General features: G+C 40.0%; 1 protein-coding gene across 1 annotated transcript; it reads left to right on the top strand.

Annotated features, from left to right (window-relative positions):
* The first annotated feature begins 3,748 nt into the window (after positions 1-3,748).
* On the top strand, positions 3,749-12,364 carry LOC121935404 (keratin, type I cytoskeletal 10-like). Its single transcript, XM_042476887.1, has 8 exons — positions 3,749-3,851; positions 3,930-4,192; positions 5,199-5,281; positions 6,584-6,740; positions 8,719-8,880; positions 8,979-9,104; positions 10,405-10,622; positions 12,334-12,364. The coding sequence occupies exons 1-8, from the start codon at positions 3,842-3,844 to the stop codon at positions 12,362-12,364; spliced, it is 1,050 nt and encodes a 349-aa protein (XP_042332821.1). The 5' UTR covers positions 3,749-3,841.
* Positions 12,365-13,420: the final 1,056 nt, after the last annotated feature.

Genomic DNA, 13,420 nt, shown 5'->3' with positions numbered 1-13,420 from the left:
AATTCTTTGCTCAGAAACATGGGCAATCCTACACACAAAGGACTCACAATCCAAATAAATTGGTGTAGTTTTTGCTGATTTTGTTTTCATTCCATTTCTATCAAAATTTTAAAATTATTAAGGCCTAGACTCATTGTAGCACCAGTACCTGGCTAATACCCCAAAGGACTGGAACAAAATTCAAGATGACCTTAATAGATTAGAAAGCTGGGCCAAAGCTAACAAAATGCATTTTAACATGAAGAAATGTAACAGTACTGCACTTATGGTGGAAAAATGAAATGCATAGATATAGGATGGGGGATACCTAGCTTAATGAAACTACATGTGCAAGTGATCTAGGAGTCACAGTAGACCACAAATTGAACATGAGTCAACGGTGTGATGCAGCAACCAGAAAGGCCAATGCAATTTTAGGCTTTAAAAGTATAGTGCCTAGATCAAAGGAAGTAATAGTGCCACTCTATTCTGATTTGGTCTGGCCTCACCTGAAATACTGTGTCCAGTTATGGGCACCACAATTCAAAAAGGATGTTGACAAGTTGGAGCATGTCCAGAGGAGGGCAACTAAAATGGCAAAGGGTGTGGAAACCATGCCTTATGAGGAAAGACTTAGGGAGCTGGGTATATTTAGCCTGGAGAAGAGATAATAATAATAGTTAAGGGGTGATATGATTTAGGTATTTGAAGGCGTGTCACACTGGGGATTGATCAAGCTTGTTTCTGCTGCACCAGAGATTAGAACATGGAACAATGGATGCAAGCTACAGGAAAAGAGATTCCACCTCAACATTATTGACAGTAAGAGCTGTTCGACAGTGGAACACATTCCCTCAGAGTGTGGTGGAGTCTCCTTCCTTGGAGGTCTTTAAACAGAGGCTGGATGGCCATCAGTTGGGGATGCTCTATGATTCTATGACATGAAAAAACTTTCTTTCTTCTCCCATCCCACCTCTTTGTTTCAGAAAATGTCCAGGCCTTCTGAAGTACCTTATGATGTTATGTGGAATAGGGTTCCATGGTGATGGGAGGTCATACCCATCATGGTTCCCTCAGTAGAACAACCCCACCCACCAGAGGCTCTGACCTATGTCTGTGGCCACGTTTGCATGGGCCATATACCATATCCTCCCCCCCACACACACACACACACCATCCTCACAGCAATCAGTCTGAATGAAACAGGGCCCGATCCCAGGCTCTGGTTCAAACCCATAGTATATCCTCCTTTAAGCTAAATTTTAAATTTGCTTCAGAGTAATGGCAGGTGGCTGTCTGTACCCATCCATTGCCATCACGACTTGCTCCTCTGAGGTCAGAGGGCCAGTCTTGTGATCAATACTGAACAACTCAATTTCAACCTTAGACAGAGCAACCCACAATGATGGAACAGCCACCTACCAACACTCCAAAGTGCCCAGATAATGGGGGGATGTTGGTGCAGCTTTGGGGCCAGAATACTCCAGGCTGCTCCCTGAGTATTTTGGTTCATGCAGACACCACCTGTGTATACAGCACATGTGTATACAACAACAACAACAATAACAACAACATTAATTAATTAGTCGCCTGACCATATCAACAACACATGTATATACATTTCACACGGTAAATCAAAGAATAATGTTTTAAGCTTGATCCAATTGGAGAGGTGGGATATAAATTATTATTATTATTAATTATTATTATTATTTGATGCTCAATGAGAAAAAGAAAACAAGACATAAGTGATACTTCCCCGTTGTACCTCATAGCAGCATGCCAAATATTAATGTAAAACTAAAATACACTGCAGTTCTGATCATACACACATACAATGGAATTAGTCCTGCAGAAATCAGTCCTATTTTTTCCAGACTGGAAATGCACAGTACACTTTCTTTTAGTTTTAATTATATGAGTCAAAGCCTGGAAATCTTTCTACTAGGACTTATTTTCCAGGACAGGAGTGGGAAATGTCAGTTGCATATGGCCCTTGAATCCCACTTCTGTAGTCTCATATCCTCTAATATTTCACAGATGAAAACCGAGACACATGGGGCCGAGCAACCTCAGTGTGATCAAGACAGGATTATAATTAGAATTAATTAAACTGAGAAAGCACACCCTCCAATATTTCACAGATCAAAACTGGGACACATGGGGCCAGGCAACATCAGAATGTGGTCAGAGAAGCAAAAGTTATTAATGTGCACACAAGCTAGGAATGGTTGCATCAGTTTGCTTTTGTTTGAGTCTCCTGGCAGGGGCAAGATTCCACCCCTTCCTCTCATCTCATCTACTATTGAGTTAACTAAGGGGTTGTCTACACAGCCAGGCCAAAAGGCCCATGTTTCCCCGGGCCTCATATTGTCCAGTTCAGACAATGCAGGCCAAAACCCCTGGGTGAGGATCGGGCCTCATCCTGCCAGACCACACAATGATTGGGTGGATCTGGCCAGATCCTGGGGTAAACAACTTTTTATCCTGGGTCAGTTTGACCTCTGGCTTTTATAAGCGCCCCCTCCCCTCACTCCTCAACTTGCTGTGCCATTGCTAGAACCAAGGAGCCCCCTGTCACCATATCTCACATAGAAATAGGGCACGTGGCCATGTGGGTGCAGCCAAGCACCCCATTTCTGCATTAGACAGGGCAACAAGGATGGGAGGGTTCTCAGTAGCAGAGATGGCATGGCAAGGTAAGGAGTGAGCACTGGTAGTGGGCCAGCATGGGGAAGAGTGTGTAAACACCTGACCATCCCTGTGCTGGCCTGGAGACTGAACCAGGTGAGCACCGGGGTCAGAATGGCACATGCTCAGCCCATGCAATCCTGGCCCATCTGCTCAGCCCCAGAGTGAAACTACATTTGTATTTTGAATTCAGTTTGCAGCAACTGAAGTAAGCCTGGTTTGCAGCAAGTCAAGGACAAAGGGATAAAGGAGGAGGAGGAGAGAGAAATTGGGATATTTTTAAAACAGCTTAAAAAGTGAGGTGGTAGTAGATTAGTCATGGGTTACAGGTGGGTTACCTGATAATAGGATCTGTAGCTCATGCCATGCCAATATTAGCAGGAATCAATAAATTTGTTTTTTCCTCCATTCATTGTTTGTGTGTTTCTGACTCCATCAATCAACCGGGAATCTGAACACTAGGACTGCAATTAATGTATCTATGCACTGAACCTGATAGATACAGCCTTCTGGCAAGATTTGTAATAAGCTACACTGGAACAAAGTGTGTAATAGAAAGAGAGTTAAAATGTGAACATACTAATTATGAAAATACATAGCATGTAATAGTGTGTTAAGAGAGCAGTGAGTAAAGTTATAAAAAGGAAAGTAATTACTCAATTTTGTTCCACAGAAGATATAACACTGTAATGAAAGGTTTGACCCACTCTACTCCACCTATTTTCTACCTTCACATACTAAATAACCAGAGGGTAGAGCCCAAATGTACATATTGGGATTAGCTATTAATTATTATAATTATCTAATGATGGGCTAGGCTAGCAAGTTGGCAGAACTACCATACACTTAGAAGCATGATGCAATTTTAAAATTGTATATAAAAGGGGGAAAAAAATGCCTTTCAAGGACAACTTTAGCTTGAAGCTGCATTTCTGCACAAGGAAGGTCCTCTCTACCCTGTACCACAAACATGAGTTTCTTTAACCAATCACTGAGACAACAAGTCACTTCTTCCCGTTGTGACAGAAGATCAGGAAGGATGTCTGGCAGTGGGATGTGCAGCTTGAGTAGTGGTGGTGGATCTAATGGCAGGGTCTTTGGTGGGAGCTCCAGCAGTGGTGGTGGCCATGGTGCATTGTGCTCTGGAGGGGGTCTATGCAATTTCAGTGGGATGTCTGAGGGTAGAGAGAGATGGGGTTCTGGTGGCATCACCTACAACACTAATGGCTCCTGGGGTTCTGGTGCTGGATGGGGTGCAGGGGGAAGTGACTTCAATGGAGTCTCCAACAGCTTTGGGTCTGGTGAAGGTCGACTTCTTTTGGGGGGTGAGAAGCAAACAATGCAAAACCTAAATGATCGCTTAGCAACCTATCTGGGCAATGTGCAAGCTCTAGAAGAAGCTAATAGTGAACTCGAGAGGAAAATCGCAGAATGGTATGAGAAAACTGGAACTAGGAACAGAGATGGAGATCAACGGGACTATAGTCAATATTATGCAATCATTGATGACCTCAGGAAACAGGTAAGAAAACTAGGAGTCCTTGTAGATCTCTGGTTTCTATTTAGAATTCTAAATAATTCTATTTATTATACAATATCAGACTATCTGTATTCATTTATATTGTTGTAGGCTTGGGGATTTCAGCAAGAGAGGGTTAATGGGGTCAAAGTAAGCGCTTATGTTCTTTAATGGTTAGCATAGAATACCTGGCATAAAGGACCTTCTGGATAAATGGCTAAGAAATGACTAGGAAATAGCAAGAGACATTTCTGGAAGATGAGAGACAATGTTGACAAAAGGCTGACCTTTTTGGAGAGGGATGGAGAAAGAGCATTTGAATCCTGTGAAATTCTTTTGAGTCACTGATAGTTCCCATACCTGGAACATTTGGAAATACAAAGCTGGGCACATAAAAAATAAGACATAGCTAGGAGACATATTTGCATGCACACATATACATTCATGTGAAATTCAGGATTGGCCCTTTCACAGGGCACTCATCTCAGGCAGCTGGTTCTAGGCATCATTAAAAGTTAGTTAAAAGTTGTTTAATTCAGTTTGAGCCTGTGTATATGTAGGTGAAATGTTCAGAAGAGGACTACATTGGCATGCCAAAGACTACTGGTTGAGTCTCCCTTATATGGAATTCTAAAATATTCCAAAAATCAAAATCTTTTATAGATGGTTGAGATAGTGATACCTTTGTTTTCTGATGGGTCAACGTACACAAACTTTGTTTCATGCTCAAAATTATTTTAAAATATTGTATAAAATTAGCTCAGGCTATATATAAGGTATATATGAACCATTAATTTTGTGTTTGTAAACCTGAATCCCATCTCCAATATATCTCATTATGTACATATATGCAAAATCCTCCCAAAAAATCAAACTCCAAAATATTTCTGGTCTAAAGGATTTGAGATAAGAGAGACTCAACCTGTACATGGTTCATGGCTGAGCTGGGAGATAAACCCCATCCCTGTTCAAATCAAACATTTCATTACCTAGTGTCTTTTCTTTACAGACAGTTGCTGCCATTGCAGAGAATGGAAGAATTGTTCTGCAGGTTGACAATGCTAGGCTAGCTGCTGCTGACTTTAAACTGAAGTAAGTGGGTACCACATTCTGTATCTTTTCTGTTGTATGCCCAGTGTCCATATGTGGAATGGTCTCCCCAGTGAGGTTAGGCAGGCGCTCAATGGTGGATATTTCTGCTGTAATCTAAAGGTCTAACCACTCATTGAAATACTTTCCAGACGGTTTTTGTGATGGTTAACATTATAATTTACCTCAATTTTTTTCATTAATTCTTAATAGATTTTAATTTTTGTTATTATTTTATTCTTCTCAGCTATGGGTTTTCTCATGTTTCCTTTTACTGTAAACATGACATTTTTTAAAATGCTTTAAAATAAATAAATAATATACAGGCCAGGAGATCACAACATGAAAAAACATGCAAACGTCACAGAGAATTCAATTACATTTACTTCTGAGGAGACAGATGTAGAACTGTGTTATAAATCTGTATCGAATTTCAAATAAAGCCTAGCATAGAAACTAGCAGTCAAATAGAAAATCCATGCAAAACAGAGGTGCAGAGGGGAAAAACATCCACCAAAATGAACTCTATCTCTCTCCATGCCCTCTCTCTTCAACTGTATTCCATACATCTACTGCAAATTGGGAGTGATAAGTCAGGGCTCGTCTATACATGTGTAGTATGTGAATTGCTGTGGATTTTCGCACATTCACATTGATGTGTAATTGTCTGCATTTTCCTGTGCAAATTTGCATCTATTCACCCTCCTACTGCTGAAAATGCACAGCCTTGTAAATCCATGCCAAGCGGATGAACAGCCACATGTAAAATAATGTGGATATCTGTGGATACGCCAGTAAAAACCATGATTCGTTTTTATGTGGAGTTTGAGGAATTCTCACCTATCCCCACAAAAAGCCTGAATTCTTTTAAATAGAGTGTGAAGGGATTGTATTCTATTCAAATGGAATATTTGGGTAGACTATTTTAATCCTGTAGACAATTTCCATGCACTTACTTCTCTCACTTTCTTTACAAGTTCTGTATGTCTTTTTTTGTGCATATTTACAAATGGGATGCATCAGTGAGCACATATCCTGTTTGACGAATGCATACTTGCCCATATTTTATAAATAAATATACTGTCTTTTGCAATAAAAAAAATGAATGTGTGTAGTCGAACACATATTTGTTCCTTCATGAAAGACATCACAAGTCTGGAAATGTGCAGGTTTCTGTCTGAAAATTATACCCAGTTGTGTATTCAGTCCAATAGCTGCAGAGCTGGGTACATTTGATTTTTGAAAGACATACTTGAATGAAACATTCTCCTAACAGAGAGTTCTTCTAATCGCTTTCTTTTCTAGGTATGATAATGAAATGGCCCTCCGCCAAAGTGTTGAAGCTGACACTAATGGCCTGCGCAAGGTCCTGGAGGAAATTACCATAACAAGAGGTGATCTTGAAATGCAGATTGAGAGCCTGACTGAGGAGCTGGAGTATATTAAGAAGACTCATGAGGAGGTAATAAAATCTCAATTATACACTGAACCATGGTTAAATATATCTCTAGGTCTGCCTATATCAATAGCAAAGCTCTCATTGATGTGTTAAAAGAGTTGTATTGTTTCCATTCATAATTCAAAAACTAGGACATTAATCCTGCTCTAGTTTTATGCAAACAAAGTCCTAGTGTTAATGATGAAGCAGAATACAATATGGACCCCAGGTCCATAGCTGATAGAGCCATTTTAGATTGATTCAGATTCTGAGTCAATCTAAAATGGATCTATCAGCTGTTGAAATAACCTGTGGCCATTTCTACTTAGTTATACAGGCAACTTCCATATCCACAGATATTTTAACCTTCCAGCATCCATGGCTTGAAAATATTTTTAAAATGTATTAATCCCAGCAAGTAAACCTTAATTTTGTCATTTTATATAAGGGACACTATTTTACTATGCCATTGTATTTAAGGGGACTTGAGCATCCATGGATTTTGTTATCCATGGAGAGTCCTGGAACCAAACCCCAGCAGATATCAAGGGCCCACTGTACCTAGAAATTCAAGAAGAGCCATCCTCTCCATCACTTCTCCTAGAACCATCAAGATATACTTAAGACCATCAACACTTTCAAAAACAACTTTCAGGAAAATAAACCTATCAATGGCTAATAGTCATAATGATAACAAATTACCTCCAGTACCAAAGGCAGTATGCCTCTCAGTACTGGTTGCCAGGAAAAATGAGCCTCAACACATATGGTGATATGAGAGATCATAAGAGTTGTGCTGGACCCAATGAAACCTTATCTATTGTAGCTTTCTGTTCCCATAGTGACTAGCTCCTTATAGTGGCATCACCGAAGGAAGGGTGCAGTGGTGCAGACCACACTGGATGACACCCCACAGAGGGGTGTCACCCAGTGGGATAGCACACCTCAAGGGGTGCAGGCAGTTGCCTTCTGAGTCCAGCGTGGCAATGGCCACATGGGTCCTGGAAGGCCAGCAGGGAGATTGCTGCCTTCTGGGTCCTCTGCAGCCATGGGAACATGGGGCTTGGAAAGCCAGGGGGGGGGGGGCCGGGGGGGGGGGGCTTCTGAGAGGGTCAAGCACGCCCCCTCCTCTCACTGCTGCAGTGCCACTGTATGTACCATGGAAGCAAGGTGTGGGAACTGCCTTTTTGACCCCACCCCAGAAGCCCTAGCTTCCTGCTCTGGATGACACCCCAAGCAGGGACGCCACTGACTCCCTACAAGAAGGGGTGCCACTAGAGCCAGAATTTCACGCGCTGGCCCTGGGGCCTGAACCTAAAGAGGCCTAAAAGATCATCACTACACAGCCTTTATAACATCCAAAATGATCAGGAATACTGAACTGCAGTAGCAGCTACCTTCTTCATTTCCCCAAATGTGCTTCTTGGCTTCAACATTCGCATTTAGGTATCACTATTAAATTTGTGTTATTAAGCCAGTATTAATACCTTAATGTCAGCTATCTGAAGTTTTTGAAATCATTCAGTGTTGATGCCACCCATACCACTAGTCAGAGTGATGCACCTGTCTAAGCGCATAGATGTTTGGTACAAGGTGGTTGCTTGCTGCCATTTCATCCTAATCTCTACAACTCTGGAGATCAAGGTTCAATTCCCAGATCAACCATGAAACTCACTGGATTACCTTGGGCAAGACACATGGTCTCAGCCACAGGAGATGGCAATGGCAAACCTCCTCTGAACAAATCTTGCCAAAAAAAACTCCATGATAGGTTCGCTATAAGTTGGAAATGAACTGTAGGCACACAACAAAAATAACTCCTAACATCTATGTGTGGGATAGGAAGCTGTCCCATCACCAATGCTGAAGTAAAATTCAGCTGTACGTTTGGTGGATTCAGTATGTGGAATGGTGGGGCATCTTTGCTTCAGGACAAAGATATACATCTTATTTAAGTCCATTTTCTCATAGCAAATTAAGAGGTACATCTTTATTGGCACAGGATATGAACTCTATGAAGGATGCCACCACTGGAGATATCAATGTCGAAATGAATGCTGCACCTGGAGTTGACCTGACTGCTCTCCTCAATAAGATGAGGGTAGAATATGAGGCACTTGCTGAGGAGAATAGACAAGACATTGAGGCTTGGTTCAATGAACAGGTGAAAGAAATACAATTTACTTCATGGGGAACTTTCTTGAAGGAAAGTTAAGGAACATATCTCTTTTTAAAATATATACAAATTGAAAAACATTTCAGAGTGAAGAACTTAATAAGCAGATCAGCAGCAATGCTGATGAGACCAATACCTACAAGAATGAAATTATTGAGCTGAGACGTAACTTACAAAGCCTAGAAGCTGAACTTCAGACCCAACTTGCTCTGGTATGAAAAATTCTTTCCCTTTCTTTCTCTTTTAAACACAAATGAGGAAATATGTTTTCTATGCATATATGTATCAGTAATCAAAGCTGGGGGGGAAATAATCTTTTTGACATCAAATGTCCAGAATGCTCCATCCAGCAGAGCCACTGTTCATAGAAGCTGGGGATTTCCTAAAGTTGTGATCTAAAAACATAGCTTTTTTCCCCAAGTGAGATGCAATACAACTAGATATTCAGTACATTGTACAGCCCAGCATTCCTGGGTCCATACTGCACACAAAGTACTGGGAAGTACTTTTTCTTTCTTTCATGTCCATTTAGAGTAACTAATCCTAGCCTGGCACTTTTCAATGTCTTCTACTAGAGCTCCCATCATCCCAAGTCACCATATTTCCTGGGCATGGAGGATACTAGATTGAGAAAGTCTGATTTCGACAGGTATCAAACCTTTAAAGCAGTGCTGAGGAACACATCACACTTCAGATGTTGTTTGAAAACAAAATTATGTTGATATCTGAAGTAAAAATTGGAGACATGTCTACATCTGGCAAAAATATGTATTCTAAATATTAGAAGACCTTAAAAATTTAAGAAGGATGAAATTTGCTTTAGACTTATGGAGCCGTCTTTATCTTGAATGCTTGATCTTTGGCAAGCATCAAACATCAAATGCCTTTAACTGTGTCACAATATAAACAATATCAATCCCGAAAGACAATCAAATCCTGTATATCGAATAGCATCTAGAAAATAATATTGCAGTCGAGAATCACTTATCTAGTATTCGGCTTCAGAATTTGGAAGTGGATTTAGATGAAAACCTTTGAGTCAAAAGGAATTTGAACTTTAACTTCCCCAAATCCTTTGTAAAAAGGTGGGCAACCTTTTTAAAAACTGTGTTTTTGAAAAGCCACAGAATAAGCCTAGCTGACATCTGAGCTGTATATGAGCTGTGTTCACTGGCATCCAGGCTGTATATGGGCTGCATTCGCCAAGCCAGAGGTGAATGTGATAAAACCCGTTTGTAAATTTAAACACACCTCTATCCCATTGCAGATAAAGCACTTTAAAAAGAGTGTGCTAATCTCCCTAGACTCATTTTATCTGCTCTTTGCCAAATGGGCAAGAATAATTTTTCTCTTTCCTGAGAGCCTACTGTCACTGGAGGAAGAATGAAAGAGGAAAGAGTGTGCCCCCCCACAACCCCTAATAGGTGACCCTCAATGAATATGGCCTTCAAATAAAAATGGTTCTTTAACTCTCATTTTAATTTACAATGCCCAATTTTCCTCTTTCCTCAGAAACAATCTCTGGAGGCCACCTTGGCACAGACAGAAGGTCAGTACTCTGCCCACATTTCCCAAATACAAGGAATGATTAGTGTTGTGGAAGGACAAGTCCAGCAGATCAGAGATGACATGGAGGGACAAAACAGAGACTATGAACAGCTTCTAGACATTAAGATCCGCCTAGAGAATGAGATTGAGACTTATCGCCGTCTGCTGGATGGGGGAGACAGGTGAATAAAGAGAAATGTCACAGTATTCTCCCTTTCCTAAATTCCATTGATCTTTCTTTATCCAAGGTCCTCCTTTGTCTAAGGCAGTGTTGGGGTACCATGTGGCTTAAGGGCTACACACAGACTCAAATCTTTGCTGTTCTTTCTTTCTTTCTTTCTTTCTTTCTTTCTTTCTTTCCTTCATCTTGGCAGGCACTGAAGAAAAGATGAAAAAAGAATTGCCATTTTGAGGAGCCTCCAGAATAGCAATTCTTTTGCTACACAAGATGCAGCCATACCCAGAAATGTTACTTCCATTTTAATTTCTCCATGTTTTCACCCATTTGGGGGACTGATTTGCTCACCGTTGGTTTCTGCAGAAAGGAAACTGATCCCCAGAGTTTACAAAACCCTATTCTTTTGTGGCTGAACTCCAATAACCATCAGCCCAAGCTATTACTCAAGCTGGCTGGGGATGATATGCGTTGTAGTCCAATCAAATCTGGAGGGCCACAAGTTCCCCACTCCAGATCTGTGGAGTGCTTGAACACTAGTTGGTTTGTTATTATTAAATGATTCATTGCTCACTTATGATATGCAACTTGTATATCAAGTTTGGAGATCTTTTTATCTTCCCAAATAGAAACATGCACGTATTTTTGTTCTTGTTTTAAATACTGTATAAGCATTTTTACAAACATACACTTTCTAAAAGCATGTTTACTATTGGCTAAAATATGGGTGTGCTCATTTTATAAATATACACATTTAGCATGCATATTTTTCAAAAGTATGCATGGTTTTGTGCACATTTTTTAATTATTATTTTCAGCACATTGGAGACTTCAGTGTTGCCAGTCTGAGGAAATGAAAGACATTCTCAGGGAGAAACACAATCCAAATTTCTTTTGCCCCCTTAATTACAGCTTAACATTCTTACTAAATGACAGTACATATGGAACTCTAGCAAACCAAAATGTTCTTATTTCATATATTTTCATTTTATATATCAAACTTCATTATGATTCATTATTAAACAACAAATTAGATATTGCTTTTTCCTCCAGATTTTACCTGAAGTCCATTTTAAAAATAGTGATTTTCTTGATACTGTTAAGCTCATATCAATAGGTGCCCTCTTTATCTCTGTTCTAAGTCATGGCAGTAATATGATAAATCTTGTATAATGTTGAATTCTTTGTTTTTTTGTTTTCTACTGGTTATATAGTGATTTTGAATCTGGAAGCACTACTGGATGCAAAGCTTCAGGAATGAGAGAAAATGCTTCAGAAGCTCAATTTAAAGGACCAGCAGATTTGAGATCTAGAGACCTGAGATCTTGCAGCCCTGGATCTAGAGCTTTAGGTTCTGGAAATTCAAGATCCATGGGATCACCACCTACGGATTCAAGTTCTAGGTGGTCAGGATCTTCTGGTTCTTCCATTTTGCAGTCTCAGTCCAAAAGCTCTGGATGTACAGATACAAGATATAGAAGCTCAGGATCTATGGGCACAAGTGAAGGTTGTGATGATTCAGGATCAAGATACGGAAGCACAGCCAGGGGTAATAAAATTTTATTTTTATATTTCTTTACTTTTTCTTAAATTCCACCTTTCTCAAAACAATTTTATTTCGGTATAAATATCCACCAAAAAGTGTGGTTTAATGGTTTGTGAGTTGGGCTAAAATACTCAAAGACCAAGGTCTAAATCCCCAATTCAGCTATGGAAAGCCACTGGGTCACACTGTCAGCCTCAAAGTAAGGACAAACCCCCTCCGAACAAATTTTCCCAAGTCTCCATAAGTCAGAAATTACTTCAAGGCACATAAGAACAACAAAATATACTAAATACTGGTAATAAGTAGCTTCCTTAGGCTGCATCCACACTGCAGAAATAATCCAGTCTGTCAGTGCCATGGCTCAATGTTATCGAAAACTGTAGTTTGTTGTGGCACCAGATCTCTCTGACAGAGAAGGTTAAATGTCTCACAAAAGTACAGTTCCTAGAATTCTTATCCACCATCCTCTACCTATGGAGCAGTTTCTATGGTGAATTATTGTCTATGCAAGGTGTGGTCTGCGTGTATCTGCTCCAGCTACCTCCCTTATTTGCACCAATCAGCACATCTAATACCAACATGCGGCTGACATTTGTTGGTGCTGCAAACAAAAGGCCTTTTCTACTGCAAAATAAAAGTATACCATTTCACAAAAGAATCAATACATTCAATTTGGCTTGGTCCATTTAGCGTATCATATCCATCAATTTATTTATGTAAGAAATCTCAAAATAACTCTGTTAATTGTAGGTGAAGTAGCCTTCTCCCGTTTCTAGCCATCCAAAACATAGGCACCATAAACTGATTTATAATCTGTACTTTACATGAACAATGATAATACTCTTTCAGATAACTAAAAGAAACCCACCGGATTTAGCGTTAGCCCTCATATACCATCTGGTGAAGCCATTGAACTATATGTAGCCAACAGAATTGAATTTCAGGAAACGACCAGCAAGTCTAATACAAAATTACATTACCAGTCTCAACCTCTAGCATTTAAATATGTCAGCCCATGATATTTTATTTAATTTTAAGTTGTATTTGGTGGAGGAACTGTGGTTCAGTGATTGAGCACATTTGATAGAAGAAGGTCTCAGGTTCAGTTCCAACCATCTCCAAAGAGGGCTAGGAAAGAGTCTCATAGAAAACCCTGGAGAGCCACAGCCAATCAATATTGACAATATTGCATATATGAATAAGGAAGACCACCATGTAAAAGAATTGCTGCTGTCTATTATTATTATTATTATTATTAT

This window comes from Sceloporus undulatus, chromosome 6 (genome assembly GCF_019175285.1).
Source record: "Sceloporus undulatus isolate JIND9_A2432 ecotype Alabama chromosome 6, SceUnd_v1.1, whole genome shotgun sequence".
Classification (NCBI taxonomy): Eukaryota; Metazoa; Chordata; class Lepidosauria; order Squamata; family Phrynosomatidae; genus Sceloporus; species Sceloporus undulatus.
This window is presented reverse-complemented; position numbering and strand designations above follow the sequence as displayed.

Excerpts from the sequence above, each read along its gene's own strand:
- LOC121935404 (XM_042476887.1), top strand. Across the intron at positions 8,881-8,978 it reads AGGCTTGGTTCAATGAACAG|AGTGAAGAACTTAATAAGCA; the intron begins GTGAAAGAAATA and ends AAAACATTTCAG. Across the intron at positions 9,105-10,404 it reads TTCAGACCCAACTTGCTCTG|AAACAATCTCTGGAGGCCAC; the intron begins GTATGAAAAATT and ends CTCTTTCCTCAG.